Below are 18,057 nucleotides of genomic sequence, written 5' to 3'. Positions count from 1 at the left end.
GCACCATTCCTGCCTCCCCCTGGCCCGGCCATTTCGGCCCCGGGATGAGCCGGGATGGGGGGGGGCGTCTGTGGGTCCCCAGTTTCGCCTTCACTCGGCCCCGGGGCTGCGGCTGGGGAGGGGCGCTCCCCGCGGGTCCTGGGATGGGTGTGAATGAAGCAGCAGCTGCCCGGCTCTAGCGGAGCCCGGGGCCAGCCCACGGCCGGAGTGACCCGGGCACGCCCAGACACACGCACCCAGCTCACCCCCATCACGAGCCGAGCGTCCGATAGCCACATCCCCCTGCTCCCCCGCCGCGGTTGCTCCCAGCAGCGTTCGCAACCCGGAGCCACTCGTCGCCCGCCCGTGCCCAAGGCGCGGAGCCCCGGCGGCAGCTGGGGGCCGGAGCCAGAGCCCTGCCCCTCGCTGACCCGCCCCCGGGCTGCAGAGGGCGCCGCGGGGCGCTGGAAGGGGCTCGGGGGCGGCCCCTGTCCCGGCTGAGCAGCTGCGCCGGGGAGCGCGCCAGGCAGGGCGCAGCAGCCCGCGCGATGCGCCCTGCAGCCGGAGGCCGCCTGCCCTGAGCCCCTATGGAGCCCAACCTCACGGCCGGCGGGGGAGGCAACGCGTCCGGCCGGGCGGCGGGCTCGGGCGGCGGCGGCAGCGAGCTGCTCATCACCTCCGCCTTCGGCACGGTGCTGTCCTGCATGTGCGTGGCCGGGGTGGCGGGGAACGTGTACACCCTGGCGGTGATGTGCCACTCCGCGCGCTGCGCCGCCCCCATGTACGGCTCCATCATCAGCCTGGCGCTGGCCGACCTGCTCTACCTCTCCACCATCCCCTTCATCGTCTGCACCTACCTGGCGCAGGACTGGTACTTCGGGGACCTGGGCTGCCGCGTCCTGCTCAGCCTGGACCTGCTCACCATGCACGCCAGCATCTTCACCCTCACCCTCATGTGCGCCGAGCGCTACCGGGCCGTCACCCGGCCCCTGGACAGCCTCAAGCGCTCCCGGGGCTACCGCAAAGCCGCGGCCGGGGCCGTGTGGTCCGTCTCCCTGCTGCTCACCCTGCCCATGATGCTCATGGTCAGGCTGACCGAGGCGGGCCAGGCCGGGGGCAAGGTGAAGCGGCTGTGCGCCCCGACGTGGAGCGCCGACGCCTACAGGACCTACCTGACCGTGCTGTTCAGCACCAGCATCATGGCCCCGGGGGTGATCATTGGCTACCTGTACACGCGCCTGGCCAGGACCTACCTGGAGTCCCAGAGGAACCCGCCCCACAAGGAGGGCAAGAGGTCCCCCAGGCAGAAGGTGCTGATCATGGTCTTCAGCATTGTGCTGGTCTTCTGGGCTTGCTTCCTGCCCTTCTGGGTCTGGCAGCTGGTGCGCCTCTACCACAGCTCCCTGCAGCTGACTTCGCAGACCCAAAAGTGCATTAACTACCTGGTGACCTGCCTGACCTACAGCAACAGCTGCATCAACCCCTTCCTCTACACCCTGCTCACCAAGAACTACCGGGAGTACCTGCGCAACAGGCACCGCAGCTTCTACCGCTTCACCTCCTCCTTCCGCAAGCGGAGCTCCAACCTGCAGTGCTCCTGGGGAAGGGCCACGTCCTCCAGCAACCAGTATGACTACGGCTCGGAGTCCCTGGGCATGGCCACGCTGAAGGACAAGTGAGGAGGGCGAGGGGCTCCAGACACCTGGGAACCAGAGGAATATCTGTTCAAGGTAAGGCTTAAGGGACCCACAAAGCCAAGGTACCACTAGGAATTGGCTCTCTGGGTATTTCCTTTACATCTTGGGCAAACTCCTTCCAAGCTTTGTCTAGCTCCTGCTCCACGTTTGGTTTACTTTGGTTCTGGGCACTGGTGCCCAGGCTCCAGGACTAGAAACCTGGCAGTCTGAAATCTCCCTTCTCCTATACATAGTTCTGTTAACTGCTCAGAATGTGTCTCAGGAAAGTTTTAAAGACCCTTTCCTATTTCATCTTAGCCTTGAACTCCCCTTTTATAGAGTGCACTTTGATCAAACTCTTCTCAAAAGTGGGGAAAGGCTGTATGGGTACATTCATTGTGGCAGTAGGGCCAACCCCAGGCATGACAAACTCATGGGCCAGGTGAAATTGAATAAGAAGACATGGGGTTCTTTTTATTGGCCTCTTGGTTGTTGCTGCTGCTGTTGTTTTTTTCTTCCTTAAAGATCAGATTTTCAAACTCTTCTCTGTAATCATGAGGGCTAGAAACTTTAAAAAGAAAAAAGAAAGCTGGGTTTGTCTAAATACCTAACTCCAGGAGCTGGGGCTTAAAAACAAAAGAATATTGTGAGACTCATGATAAAACAGTGACAGCTGGTGACACAGTTGTGGGGGACATGCATTAGAACAATGCTCAGGCCAGAATCTCCGTGCAGTCTCACCAGTCTCTTTTAAGAGCAAGATGAGGAACTTAATAAATTAAATATCATGCTGGTATTGTTTCCTGATTGGGTGATTCAACAACCAGAAATTGCTCTGCAGCCTTGAGCCTTTCTACTGCATTTTCTAGGAAAAAGAGGGATAATTCAGTCAGAAATGCACAATAATAGGCCAAATTACTTACTGGTGTAACTCCACTGAAGTCACTTCGGCTCAGTATATTGTTATCATTATTGTTCTTCTACTTAACATCTAATAGCAAACGCTGATTTCAAAAATATGCTTGAAGCCTTTTTTTTAAAAAGACTAAAACCTCAATTCAGACAAGATTATTAAGAAGAAATGGTTCATCAGTGGTTTTCCCTTCAGTCGACTGATCACTTCTTCACTCAGCACAAGGGTCTGTAATTATGAGAGCCAACGACTCTGATCCTTGGCTGCCACAGTCAGGGCTGATGAGAGGCTGGGAAAGGGAGGACAATTGTACCAGGACCCCAAGCACAGGTCACCCCCAAAATGTCTAACTGGGATGAAATGGGAGGGGTTGAGACCCCAGAGAACATGATATACCAGGGCCTCATATTTCTCTCAGCAGGCCTGCTCCCAGTGTAACATGGAGTGGCGGAGTGGGGACAAAGATAGCATTAAGCCATGTTTCCTCTCCCCATATCTTGGGTCACTCCCCTGGGATAATTTACAGCGCTATGGGGGCTGCTGTAAATTATACCAGCTGCCAGTGGACCCAGGGACTGTTACAGCAGCTGGCAATCATTAGGGCGCACGCAAGCCATAGCCATCTTCCCTGTCCCCCAACCACCCCAGGCCAGCCACAGAGAGGCGTGGCAGAAGAGCCACTACATCAACTCTCTGCTATTGAACGGTTTCTTTCTACTAGGGTGATCCCTGCTGAGTCCATTGAAGCCAGGTTTAGGACAGCTTTATATTGGACCAGAGGCACAGGGTGGCTCAGCGCAGCCACGGATTGCGACCAGAGAATTCAGCACCGACACATTCTGGGTTTTAGACGTTAGACTTGTCCAGTACTTTTTGGTAGACAAAAGGAGAACGCCAGATACATACTGGAGATGAATACCAAGGACACATGGCTACTGCACCATAAGTCATGCACTCATTATTAGAGATGCAACGTTTGCTTTGCATTTAATAATAAAAAAAATGTTAACTCCCATCAGTAAAAGCAGCAAAGAATCCTGTGGCACCTTATAGACTAACAGACGTTTTGGAGCATGAGCTTTCGTGGGTGAATACCCACTTCAGCAGATGCATGTAGTGGAAATTTCCAGGGGCAGGTATATATATGCAAGCAAGCTAGAGATAACAAAGTTAGTTCAATCAGGGAGGATGAGGCCCTGTTCTAGCAGTTGAGGTATGAAAACCGAGGGAGGAGAAACTGGTTTTGTAATTGGCAAGCCATTCACAGTCTTCGTTTAATCCTGAGCTGATGGTGTCAAATTTGCAGATGAACTGAAGCTCAGCAGTTTCTCTTTGAAACTCCCATCAGGTGGTACTTGTACTCCATCTAACACTACCACTTCCTCTAAGACATGGACGCATTGCTTCAGCCTGTACTGTTACCGTACCGTGCAGACTAGCTGGCTAGCTAAAGTGTCATAGAATCATAGTGTTTAAGGCCAGAAGGGACCACTCTAGTCTGACATCATGTACATCACAGGCCACCAGCACTATCCAGAGAATAGAAGGTCCACCAGTATCTAAGGCCCCTGCCACGGCAGGGAAATCATTGAGATGTACTCAGATAATCTTGATAAGTGACCCATACACTGCAGAAGACAAAAAAAAAAAAAACCAAAAAAACCCCAGACAAATGGAAAAAAAACCCCAAGGTCACTGCCAATCTGACCTGGGGGAAAATTCCTTCCCAACCCCATATATGGGGATCAGTTATACTCTGAGCATGTGAGCAACAAGCAGCCAGCCAAGCACCTGAGTGGGAGAGAAAGAACGCTCAGCACCACTGCAGTGCCCTGGCACAACCAGGGGCGGCGCTAGCTTTTGTGCCGCCCCAAGCATGGCAGTCATGCAGCCTTCGGCAGCTTGCCTGCGGGAGGTCTCCAGTCCCGCAGATTCGGCGGCTTGCCTGCGGGAGGTCCCCGGTCCCGCAGATTCGGCGGCTTGCCTGCGGGAGGTCCCCGGTCCCGCAGATTCGGCGGCTTGCCTGCGGGAGGTCCCCGGTCCCGCAGATTCAGTGTACCCGCCGCCGAATAAGCGGGACCAGTGGACCTCCCGCAGGCAAGCCACCAAAAGCTCCCTAACTGCCGCCCTCACAGGGACTGGCAGGGCACCTCCCACGGCTTGCCGCCCCAGACACGCGGTTGGAGTGCTGGTGCCTGGAGCCGCCACTGGGCCGAACCTCCCTCTGCCCCCCTCCACCATCTCCAGTCGTGGTCATCCCTCATGCTTCAGAGAAAGGAGATTTAAAAAAACATCTCAGAATACATGAGGCCAGGGAGTGGGGGAATCCCTTACTTATCCTGGACACTGGCCTACTGAAACCGTGAAGCGTGAGCTTTAGGCAGATTTACATTGATCTAAGGTGCTTATCCCCGAGATTTCTAGGTACCATGACACAGAGCATTATTAGGACACACAATGTGCCAGATACTTTTACGTTTTAAGTACTTTCTTTTTTTGGAACTAACCCACCGTTTGATTCATCATTTGTAACAAATTGTTTCCTTTCCTTTGTTTCATATTTCTGGGCCTGTCTTCACAACAAACACCACCCATTAAAAAGAAACAAGGCTAAGTTTCATTCTGAAAGGAGGTGTGGGAAGATCTGAGTGTCTCTTTCTCATGCTGGTAGTGGGTGGAATGCTGCTCTCAAGGAACAGAACAATATGAAGGTGAGAGGAGAACCAGGCCATATAGATTGCAGACGTTGTCCTTGCAGCTTGCTCATATCTGAACAAAGGGGATGTTTCCTCATGACCACACACTGAAAAAACTCCACACTGACTGGAGCCTGTTCTTGTGAAGTATTGAGTATTTGTGACTTCCATTGCTCAGCACCTCACAGGAACAGGCCCTGAAAGGCCACTTATGTAACAAGATGGTCCCATGAGAAAACGTTGTTGTTTAATCAATGGAGAATAGAATTACAGAGTTAGGAAGACGTTAAATCAGTCTTTGTGGATGAATAAAGTACATTATAGAAAAGTACGACTGAAGGCACTTCAAGAGGTCATCTAGAGACCTTTCCCCACCCTGAAGCAGAATTAAGAATACCTTGACCATCTCTGACAGATGTGTCTCTAACAACCTAGTCTTAAATATCTCCAGTGACAGGGATTAAACAACCATCCAAGATAAACTGTTCCAGTGCTTAACTAACTTTAGAGTTAGTTCTTCATAATATTTAACTGAAATCTCCCTTCCTGCAGATTACACTCATTACTTCTTGTCCTACTCTCAGTGGACATGGAGAACAAATGATCACCATTCTCTTTATAACAGCCATTGACATATTTGAAGACTATTATCATGCACACTTCAGCCTTCTCTTCTTTTGATTAAACATGCCCAGTACTTTCAACCTTTCCTTATAGGCCAGGTTTTCTAAACCTCTTATAATTTTTGTTGCTCTCCTTTGGACTCACTCCAATTTGTTCATATCTTTTTTAAAGTGCGGTGCCCAAAACTGGGCACAGTACTCCAGCTGAGGCCTCATCAGTGCCAAGAAGAGTGTTACAACTTCCTTCCATGTCTGAGATACAACATTCCTGTTAATATGGCCTAGAATGACATTTGTCTTTTTTACAATAGCATTACCCTGTTGACTCATCCAATTTGTGATCTGCTATAAGCCCCAGATCCTTTTCTGCAGCACTGCTGCCTAGTCAGGTATTTCTCATTTGGAATGCTAGTCTTACTATCTGAGCATAGTTTTCTGATGTTCTAGTCTATTTAGGTTCTTCAGTACCATGGTATGAGTGCCTATGCTTTAGCCTAGGTAAAGAAGAAAGGGTAATTGTATCACATGATGCCACAGCCCCAGAAAGGGTTAGACCCAGTTTGTATAACATGATGACAGTGCAGTTATAGTACTCTCTGAATGTCATATTTTCAGAACACTGGACAAATCAAAGGCATTTCAGAGAAAAGCAGCAATTAAAGGCTGAAGGAATTGTCTTAGAAGGGAAGATATAAGTTCTGACATTGCACTGCTGGTGCTACAGTGTTTGCTTCAGTCTAGTCCCACCCCTAAACCATCACCATCCACCTGCAGTTAGCTGGTAGGCTCTGACACATCCCTGGGGGGCTCCTCCACATATCCCACTATAATCACTCACATTCACCAAAGCATGTGGCTGCAAAAGCCTGTCCTGCAAAAGCAATAATGTCTTCTTCACACTGAGCCACAAGAGAGGCTGCTTCTGGAGGTGCAAGTTCAGGGCACTGACAGAGAGGCAGACAATGCAGACTACGTGGATAGGTGGAAGAGAGCCCAGTGTAACATGTAGAAGTGGCCAGGGACCAGACTCCAGCAGTGACTATCATTGTGCCATTCAACAGCAACATGCTAGCAGCATTGCAGGCAAGTCTTATGCCATTAAATGTACCTTCTAACTGCCTTCTACCACCACAGCTTGACTTGTAGTCCTGTGCAAACGTGACTTCCCATGAATTTCTCTTATTCCCAATGAACAGAATTCTACTAAACAGGTGAATATGTATGTAACAAACCCCCTCTCTCACTGTTTCCTTGGAGTAGCAGAACTACCAAAGCTTGGGAGCTCTGATCCTGTTCAAAAATAGAAATAGAGGGGAGATTTCACACCAGCTCCTTGGGGCTGTATCAAACTGATCCTAGCCATTCCTGCTGTTTTAACTGAAGTGTCTGTTACTTTTGGAATCTAGGAATTAGTACCCTTTCAAAAAATGGTTTAAGACTTCATACATCTTCCTTTTAACACTCCCTCCCCTCAATTAATTAAGGTGCTAGCACATAGGGCTTTTGGAATGAGTCTAACCAACTCTTCCCCGAGTAGCAAAGCCTTAATTGAGGCTGAAATAGTCCTTAAGGCCCAGAGGCCTATGGGCTTTTAGTGCTGCCTTTAACTATAGCAGACCTGGGCAGATTGTCAATAGGACACCCAAGTGGACAAACAAACCTCCCTAGCCACTAGGGATAGCTAAATAGTGAACAGATAGGACCCAAAGGATACATTGAGGGTGTGGGTGGTGCAGCAAGTTGTCTGCAATTTTGGCGTCAATTCATGCTGGAGTTGGACTCATGGTAGGACCCCATTAATCCACACAGGGTTGGAATAGTTCCTGTTAAACATGGTAAATTTAGTGAATATGGACCAGACAAAACTCTTTTATAACAGTATTAGCAAAGTTTTTTTAGACTTAGTTGTACTATTGCCAACCTCAAGCCTGGAAAAATCATGAGTCAGGTCCCAGAGATCATGAGATAGGAGTAAGTTATGAGATTTTAGGTCCTTATTGTGGCCTTCCAGGTTTCTGTGCTTGTAGGGTGCACTGGCTTCATGCTTTCAAGCTTTTTTCTACAACCACAAGGGCTAGAAACCTAATTTTAAAAAAAAAAGAAGAAAAAAGAAAGCTGAGATTTTCACACAATAGCATGAATCCAGGAGCTGGGGATTTAAGAAAAACTCCAGATATCATAAGACTCATGATAAAATCACAAAAGTAAGCAACCAGTTGTACATCAGAAGTAACTCCCTTGATGTCAATTAGCTTGTAACTGAGAGGAAAATATAACTCCTTGTCTAGAGAACGTTTTTCTAACATCTGAAAACAATTGTACATAGGTTGCTCTTTTTTAGTCTGACCAGGCAAAACCAGAAACTACTTTTAGCCCTGTATTTTTAAAAATGGTTCCCTGATGCAGGTCAAACTCCACTGAGACAGGTCTTTGGTTTGTCTGATCTAAACTTACAGGTCCCAGGTCTCAGCTAGGTTTCCAGGGAAGTGGGAAGTAGCAGTTTTAGGTAGTACAGCATTTTGTTGTTATTTGGCCAGAGTTTGCGACTGCAAAACACTGTGCCTATTTTTAAACAAAATCAATAATTTCATCACAAGAAAACTTTTCCAGACTCATTATGTGTTTATAGTACAATAATAACCCTGAAAAGGACCACTAGTCAACGCAGTTCCCCCCAAAAGTTTTCCCCTTCGTTCATCTCAGCTAGTTTCTTTGTTGCAGACACTATAGCTTTTCTATCTTTGGTCGGAAAAAAGAACAGTGCTCTTCTGTGGGACTGGTGAAAATATTTCTGTTTTCCCAGGAGCAGATGAGCTCCTTTGAACCTTGCTGAGTTGCTGCTGACACTTCCGTTTGTTGCCGGGTCTTCCACCTTTTAAAATAAGCTCCCAATAAATAATTGAAGGGCCTGCTGTCCATTTTTAATGACTTCAGTGGTACTTCAAAGCTGGCACATGTGGCAGGGAGTTTGCAGGATGTTTGATTCAGAGATTAATATTTGGATCAAATGATTTAGGTTTTCCTAAGTCATGTTTTAACATCAGTTTTCATTAATATGTCATTGAACATAAAAAGAGGAACAATAACAGGAGTGATTCTAAGAACACGTTATAGCCTTTCTAGATAGTGAGCCCTTAAATTAATAGCAAGGGGGAGGCAGGGCCAGCCTGAGGCACTAGCAAGATGAACAATTCTTGGATCTTCCTTTCCATTCAGAACCAGGAATTTATTCTCAATTTCCTCACCACCAGCAAGACCAGAAGAGAAGGCATAAAAGCCACTTCCCATCCCAGCCCTCTAGCAGCGGGATATTCCTGCATCTGGTCATTTAGATTCTTGTCAATCCTAAAGCCATCCCTTGGGCAAAGCAGCCCTCTCTGCTATGCATAGTAAGTAAATAGATAATAAGCAATGATGTGATAAGCCGTTCAAAAACACATAATGCACACAACCCACGTAAAAGAATAAATGGACACAAATCAGACGTCAAGAATTACAACATTCAAAAACCAATCGGAGAACACTTCAATCTCCCTGGCCACTCGATTACAGACCTAAAAGTCGCAATATTACAATGAAAAAATTTCAGAAACAGACTCCAATGAGAGATTGCTGAATTGGAATTAATTTGCGAATTGAACACCATCAAATTAGGCTTGAATAAAGACTGGGAGTCGATGGGCCATTACACAAAGTAAAATTATTTCCCCATGTTTATCCCCCGGCATGTGTGCGTGTGCGTGCGCGCACACACACACACACACACACACACACACACACACACACACACACACACACACACACACACACACAGTTCCTTAAATCTCCTTGTCAGTGCTGGAAATGGGCCATTTTCATTACCACTACAAACAGTTCTTTTTCTCTCCTGCTCCTTAACTGATCACTCTCCTTACAGCGTGTATGGTAACACCCTTTGTTTCATGTTCTCTGTGTATACATATATATCTTCCTACTGTATTTTCCACTGCATGCATCCGATGAAGTGGGCTGTAGCCCACAAAAGCTTATACTCAAATAAATCCATTAGTCTCTAAGGTGCCACAAGTACTTCTGTTCTTTTTGCACAACCCACAGTATCCCATCCATGATGTCCCAGCTCCAAGAATCCTAGGAAGCCATTTCTTTAATCATTGTCAGTTTCTTTGGAATGTGTATCTTTTCCTCACCCAAAACAATACAACAAAAAACCCTCCCCACTGTCAGTGTTATATAAATATGCAGCCAAGTTAGGCTATTTTACAAACGTTTCCTTCAAAGAAAGAGGATGGAGGAAATAGCTCATAATTTCATGAGAGGTCCAAGTGGGTTTGGAATGGCAGGGGCTAGAGAATACCACCCTGGGACAGTTATTTCCTAACTGTCCTGCTGCTCTACTGACATCCAGCTAAATGTGCCTTCTATTGTATTTCTGGGGAGCAGTGCTGTCCCCTAGTGGCCAATTTGCGTATTTCCTATGGATGAGCCAAGGCAAAAATTCACTGCCCACTTCAGCTTCTAAAATAGGGGGGGGGGCAAACTTTTTGGCCTGAGGGCCACATATGGGCATGTAAATTGTATGGTGGGCCATGAATGCTCACGAAATTGGTGGTTGGGATGTGGGCCCTGGGGTGAGGCCAGAAATGAGGAGTTCAGGGTGCGGGAGGGGTCTCCAGGCTGGGGCAAGGGGTTGGGGTGCAGGTTGGGGGATGAGGACTCTGGCTGGCTGCTCGGGCTCTGGGATGCAGGAGGGTGGGGCCGAGGGGTTCGGAGGGCAGGAGGGGGATCAGGGCTGGGGCAGAAGGTTGGGGTGCAGGAAGGGGTGCAGGCTCCAGCTGGGTGTGCAGGCTGTGGGGTAGGGATGAGGGGTTGGGGGTGCAGAAGAGTGCTCCAGGCTGGGACTGAGGAGTTTGGAGGGGGATCAGGGCTGGGGCAGGGGGTTGGAGAGCTGGAGAGGGTCAGGGACGCAGGCTCCGAGTGGCACTTACCTCAAGCAGCTCCCAGAAGCAGTGGCCAGGCAGCTCTGCACACTGCCCCATCCACAGGGACTGCCCCTGCAGCTCCCATTGGCTGCAGTTGCCAGCCATTGGGAGTTGAGGGGGTGGCACTTGGGGAGGGGCAGCATGTGGTGCCCCCGGCTGCCCCTACACATAGCAGATGGAGGGGGGGACATGACTCCGCTTCCGGGAGCCACGTGGAGCCATGGCATGTGCAGAGCAGGGCAAGCTCGAGGGCCGGATTAAAATGTCTGAAGGGCCAGATGCGGCCTCCGGGCTGTAGTTTGCCCTCACCAGTTCTAAAAGGTGCCTGGCTGTAGTTAATGAGGTCATAATAATATTGCTTTCTTTTGTAATATTCCGTTCATGGTGTCACACGGAGAAGAAAGCCATTAAGGAGAGAGATCTTATTTTCAAAGCCTGATTTGTCTCCCTCATGTTTCTAACTGGGCAGAACCCAAACTGGCTCCAGTCTTGTGATTATGTGCACCAGCCTCACTGGCAACCTCCAGAGAAAGGAGCAGGGCTCTGGGAGTAGGGTGACCAGATAGCAAGTATGAAAAATTGGGACACTTTTTTCGGAGGGCAGGGGGAGGGAATAGCTGCCTATATAAGACAAAGCCCCTAATATCAGGACGAGACGTCTGGTCATCCTGCATGGGACTAACTAGTGTTTGGCATAGCTGCTGCAGCAGAGGGAGCTAACACATTTTAATTTGCCACATAACACTGGTGGCTGATTTGGGTGTTTTTTTGGGGGACTTTGGGGGGGGGGGATGGAGGGGACTGGGTACACCAACGCTGGTTTAATTTACAAAATTCTAGTGGCATCTTCATAAAGTCCCCTTTATACATCCTTCTTTAAAGGCAAGAAGGGTTCTAACTGAAAGCTAACAGTGAGGATGAATGGCCCCCTGGTTAGGGCTTGTTTGACCTTGGGTGAGTCACTGAGGCCCAGCTCCACAAAAGAGACGTGGGTGTTGGGTTGCTCAGTGTTGCAGCACCCAGAAAGTAACAGGAACAACACTGTGACCCACAAAGCCTGAGTTTAGGTGCCTACGCTCTTATAGAATGAATGGGGACAGGGAGGTACTCTGGAATATGATCCACAAAAAACAGCATGCTATGTGGGGAGCCGTCTAAACTAACCAATGGGGAATGCCAACAGGAGATGCATATGCTAAGCCCCGGCCCTTTTATGGCATTTTGTGCCTAAATCTGGGCTGCAAGGAGGCGCCTATCTCTGCTTGTGATTCACAATCTGGGGGAAGATAGATGCTTAGCTGCAAAAGTCACATGTGGGCCCCGATCCACTCGGTGTGCTCAGAGACTTTTGTGAACCACAATCTAAGGTGCCTGTTTCTCCCCGTTCATTGTACGGGAGCCTAGGCATCTAACAGAGGCTTGGTGACTCACACTGTGATTTTCTAGGCGCACAGAAAATTAGCATCAAACCTAAGTACCTTTGTAAATGTAGGCTCCCCGGGCCTCGGTTCCCTGCCTGTAAAATGGCACGTTCAGCCTCACAGGGGGTGTGTGAGGATAAATCCATTATGGATGGCGAGGGGCTCTGACACTATGGAAGTGGGGGTAATATAAGTACCTAAGCGCTCTAGGTTCTAGTCAGACTGAACTCTAAACCCAAAGGAAGCTTCTGAAACTGGAATGGGCTCTCAGGCCTGAAGTAAACTCCCAAAGCTCATGCCAGGAGCTTGCTCTGAGCTGAACTAAACTCTGGGCTCCAGAAGTCTTCTGAGTTATGTATGTCACAATCCCCAGCTGGAGGGAGCTTCTGGGCTGTGCTAAACCGTCCAATTGGAAGGAGCATCTCCTGGAGCAGGCTTCCCAGCTAAACTGAATCTCCACCTGAAATTGGCACCTGTGTGAGAGCATCTGTATAGTCCCTTAAACCCACTCCTAATAGGTTTTGCCCAATCATCCCCCTTCATCTGACTCAATATGGAGCCTCACAGCTACTAGCCAATGCTGCAGCCTTTCCCGCTGCCAAAGAAAACATCACCAGTGTGGTACCCCAAGGTGAAAATATGTCAGTCCCTGTTTTGTTTTGTTTTCTAGATAAAGATAATTGGAAGGAAGAAAGGAGAAACCCCCTGCAGAGCACTCCCTGCAATTGGGTCCTATTTCTCTGTCCCTCACTGGGACCCAGAAAGGAATTTTAATAGAAATTAACCATCTCACAAACCAGCTTTCTGGGCCACCATCTTCTCTATTAGTTCAAAGCTGTAGGGCATGAGGGACAGTGAGAATGACTCCCTAGTCCGGTGGAGAGGGCACCCAGCTGGGAAAGCCAAGATCTATTCCCTTTACTCCAATCACTCTTTCATTTTTACCTACACTGGAACAAACAGGAGAGACCATGGGACTCCCATGTCAGAATATCCCAGTGCTTAATCGTTAGAGCACTCACTGGATAGGTGGAAGACCACTGTTCAAATCTTTGTTCCCCTCTGCCAGAGAAGGGGGAATAGAACCTGGATCTCTCACATCCCTAGTGAGTGCTCTAATCACTGGGCTAAAAGTTATAAGGTCGGTAGTGCCACCACTGCTGCTGCTGCTCTGGGGTTTAGGTGGGAGACAGGCATCTGAACACCTAGCGGGAGGCAGCAAGACACAGGCCCAGAGGCAGAAACATAGGTGCTGAGGGAACTTTTACCCTGAACACTTAGGTACCAAGTGTGTTTAGGCACCTATGAGGTTTGAGGGGAGTTTTGTGGATCATAGTGGCATGAAAACTAGGACTCACACACTTAAATCAGGGGTTTAGGCTCCTTAGCACCTTTGTGGATCTCACACAAAATAACTAATTTCAGCAGAATAAAACCACCCATCAGTGTCCTATACATGGGTATTATTAACTGGCCTCCAATATTAGCTGTCGTTGGCAGCTGTTGTGACTTATAATTAACATGATGTTCCCAAAGTTGCAAAGCAAACTCCACTTTGCTAGTTGTTTGATCACAGCTCATTGCTCAGGCTCTAGGGTGCAATGAGGCTTTCTGCGTGCCTCCAGACTGGCATCTCAAAGTCAGCGCCTGTATTTCCGATTCAAAACAACTGTGAGTCATCCAAGCAAAGATACTACAACTAACCTGTGTGTAGTGGAGAAAGCCACAGGTGGTGTAACTACAGTGGTGTAAGTGGTGCACTCACTGGTCAGGGACCACAAGATTATAGGGACTCGACCAGAGTACTATTTCAATTTAGAACCTAGGAGTCCAGAGACCCAAGGCGGGTGCCGTGCTCGGTCTGGAGATAAGGGGATTGCAACCCTAACTAGTACAGTGGATAGGGCCCACACATCCAGGAACCTGGATACCTACTGCCTGGAGATGTAGATGCCAGTTGGTAGATACAGACTACCTCCATTGGACTGAATGCAGGTATCCAGAAATTGGGGTGACGGGCTGTCTGTGCTGATGCTGAAAGAGGCTTCTAGCTGTGTAGGACACTTGGATCTAGCCACATATAGATAACCCCATTCGTGCCACCACCAGCCCAGCAGAAGCTGAGCCAAGCCATGCCATGCAGCAAAGGAGACAGGCCTCTCGGGGAGAGTGGGGCTCATTGGCCCCTGAGGAAGGGCGCAGCTGAGAGGTGGGTCCACTCCAGCTGGGGCAACCCTGGGCCTCAGATGTGAGCAGCTGGAAAGGACATGCAGAGAAGGCATGGGGGCATTGCACTGTTGGGGGTTGGGAGCAGCCTGGAGACACTCCTCTTACTTCCCCTCCCCCAGTGGAGTGCAAGGTAGAAGTATCAGCCACTTTGCATGGTGGAGGTGGCAGTGAAGAGGAACTGGAAACTTGACTCCCAGCTCTGCTTCCCACAGTGCTCCGAGATCTGAGTTGGGGAGTGGGGGTCGGGGAGCTGAACTGGAGTTGTTGAGGGTGGGGGAAAGGGGTTGGAGTGGAGCTCAGGGGCTCTGGATCAGCACTGCGAGAGGATGGTTGGAGGGGAGCTGAGGGAGGGATTGTGGGGGCCTGGAAAGGTGGGAAGTGTGGGGCAGGCAGTGAGCTAAAAGGGGCTGGAGGGGGGATTAGATCAGGGTTGGGGGAGCTAGCGTTGGACTGAAGGAGGCTGGAAGGGGGTTGAGGAAGAACTGGAGGAGAGCAAGGTGGGCCATGGAGGGAGCTGGAGGGTTGTAAGGGAGCTGAGGCTAAGGGGGTGCTGGAAGGGGGTGGATTGCAGAATCAGGAAGAGGGCTTATTCTAACCTATTCTAACCTATTCTTGCACCAGGACCCTCTGAGACCGTCTTACACCACTGAGTCACAGCTTTGGGGACATGTTCCAACAGTGACTTCCAGCAAACTCATTGTAATTCACCTTCTTTTTTAATTTGGAACTATTAATTTCACAGCTGAGAACCATCAGGACTGCAGCTGCAAACTATATCCTAACCAAGTTTTCTCTAGAGCAATTACTTTGCAGGTTTGATTGAACATAATATCATCCAAAAATGTAGAGAGGTGAAGAAGGGGCAAGTGTGTTAACTATTTGTATTGCAGGAGTGCCTGGGAGGAGAGAAGAGGGCAATTGGGACACCTGTGCCTCTGAAAACTTCCCCCTCCGCACCTCGACCAGGTCAAGGCCCTGTGAGCTTGTGCAGTGGATTTATTTAACCTTTAAGAGTTGGGGGTGAAGTTTGCTCTCAGTTTACTCTGTTGCAAATCCTGAGTGACTTCACAAGAGTTTCTGCAGCTTCACTCTAGCGTAACACTGTGTCTACACTACAACTTCTGTGGGCAAAACTGATGTTGCTCAGCGATGTAAATATTCCACTCCCTTGAGAACATGTTACGCCAGCATAAATCCTAGTGTGAACAGCGCTGTGGCAGCGGGAGACAGCTACCACCACTCGTTGGGAGGGAGGGGGCGGATTAATTATGTCAACAGAAATGCTCCAGAGCGCCTACATGAGAGCTCTTACAGTGGCACAGCTGCACTGGTACAGGGGTGCTGCTGTAAGCTCTCTACTTTAGATAGCCTTAGGCTATGTCTACTCTGGCAACTGAACAACAAAACTTTTATCTTTCAGAGGAGTTAAAAAAAAAAACTGAAAGACAAAACTTTTGCCACAACAAGTGCCAGTGTGAACAGCTACACTTGGCAGGCTTGACATAATTTTGCTGCTAAAAATATTTCTCAGTTCCATAGCATCAGTACAGTTTCTGGAACATCTCCCAGGGTAAGAACCTGCAACAGGAGGTGTGGAGGGAAGATCGAGTCTTGCTTCCTTGACTCCCAGCACCAGTTGTTTCAGATCACCTGTCTCCCAAGTCTAGCATGATGGGAGCTTTGTACCAAGACAGAGAGATGCATGTAGGGTGACCAGATGTCCCGATTTTGGGGTCTTTTTCTTATATAGGCTCCTATTACCCCCCACCCCATCCCGATTTTTCACACTTGCTGTCTGGTCACCCTAGATGCATGTGTCCCTCATTTTCTCCTTTTTGGTTCTCTGATTTTCCCCAGAATCAATAGGGCTCTAACCACTGAAGCCTAGAATATTCCCTGAAATTCCCATCAGGTCTTCCTGGAGAGTGTGACTACCCTCCCCACCCCTAACGGAGGATAAGCAGCAGCTGGAACATCTGCTGCATCCCACAGGCTCCCTGCTCTGCTCTTGCTTTGAAAGACTCTTGGGGATCTGAGTGCAGACTGTCATTCTGGCTGCTGAATTTAGTGCCTCCTTGAACAGTTTTGAATGGGTTCTTCGGGGTTAAGTTGCTCTTTCATTTTGATGCATCGGGTTTGGGGAAAGAACAAACAATTCCTTTTCTGTTGCCTTCCTACGCACACTTTGGTTCCAGGAGTTTACCTAGTCTGTCAGGGAGAACTGATACAATCTCAGGCTAACCCAAACCTGTACTGAAATAAAAAACCTAGGATAGCCAAGTCCCCCTCTATGTGGTACCCAGCTAACCTCCCTGCACACCAGTGTCTCGTTGAGTTTCCACTTGCCTGTTGGTGGTTGTCATTGGATTTAAAGCAGGTCTAGGACATGACAACGAATGCCTCCTTCAGCAGGTCACCTTGAAGAGACCCAGAAAACAGTCCAATGCATGTATCACAGGCTGCATCACAAAATAGCCAGGACGTTCATGCCATTTTATCAGAAAGGCCCCATGCACCATAGCAAGTTGCACTTAAATTCTGCAGCAAAGCCCCCAGATTGTGTAGCACTCCAGCAGCGCAGACTGAAACAGAGGGTGGTCCAATAAAAGATATTACCTCACCCACCTTGTCTCTGCAAACTCTGCAGAAGTCTACGTTACATTAAAAGATTTAATCAAATATGAAAATAGAATCAGTGCAGTAAGGGGAAGGGTTACATTACATTTATTTTGATGCTGTCCTCACACTTCTGTTTTCAATACGTCAAGGATTTTTGTACTGACATGATACAAATGAATCAGAGAAGCCAGAGGATTAATGTTGGCATTTAACTTTTCATGTTCAGGTTTCTGCGTTAACTGCTGGTTAAGATGGACAGACCACTGCAGCCCTTTGAGCTATTGCTTTAGGCTGTCTGCAGACTTGGGGAGACAGCACTGCATCAGTTTACACACTGCTTTCAAGGTTATCACAATCATGAGCACTAGAAACTTTCTTTAAAAAATGAAAGCTGTGGTTCTGGACAGGGCCGGTGCAACCAGGGCCCCTGGAAATTTCCACTACATGCATCTGAGGAAGTGGGTATTCACCCACGAAAGCTCATGCTCCAAAACGTCTGTTAGTCTATAAGGTGCCACAGGATTCTTTGCTGCTTTTGCAACCATTTAGGCGACCTAGGCGGTCGCCTAGGGCGCTGGCATTTGGGAGGCACCATTTTCTTCAGCAGCAACAGCGGCGTCCGGATCTTCGTCTGCCCCGGTCGCTGCAGCATTTAGGCGGAGGGAGCTGGGCAGGGGAGCATGGGGAGGGCCGCCAGCAGCCAGTAAGTGGGGGGGGCGACATGCAGGGAAACTCCCCACCCCAGCTCACCTCTGCCCTGCCTCCTCCCCCAGCACTTCGTGGCTGCTTCACTTCTCCCGTCTCCCAGGCTTGTGGTGCCAATCAGCTTGGGGGGCTGCCTGAGGGCGGCGGGGGGAGCTGCCGCAGGGGGGCGCCTCAGGGCGGAGGAGGGGGAGTTGCCACGGGTGCGGGTGCCTCAGGG

General features: G+C 49.3%; 1 protein-coding gene across 1 annotated transcript; it reads left to right on the top strand.

The window, feature by feature from the left end:
• The first annotated feature begins 566 nt into the window (after window positions 1-566).
• LOC127032180 (urotensin-2 receptor-like) lies at window positions 567-1,703 on the top strand. Its single transcript, XM_050919183.1, has one exon. It carries the CDS (start codon window positions 567-569, stop codon window positions 1,656-1,658), a length of 1,092 nt encoding a protein of 363 aa, XP_050775140.1. The 3' UTR covers window positions 1,659-1,703.
• The last annotated feature ends 16,354 nt before the right edge of the window (window positions 1,704-18,057 follow it).

Source organism: Gopherus flavomarginatus, chromosome 12 (genome assembly GCF_025201925.1).
Source record: "Gopherus flavomarginatus isolate rGopFla2 chromosome 12, rGopFla2.mat.asm, whole genome shotgun sequence".
Lineage (NCBI taxonomy): Eukaryota > Metazoa > Chordata > Testudines > Testudinidae > Gopherus > Gopherus flavomarginatus.
Note: the sequence above shows the minus strand (reverse complement) of the source record. Positions and strands in the feature narration are given on the sequence as shown.

Excerpts from the sequence above, each read along its gene's own strand:
- LOC127032180 (XM_050919183.1), top strand. The coding sequence starts at position 567 with ATGGAGCCCAACCTCACGGCCGGCGGGGGAGGCAACGCGTCCGGCCGG.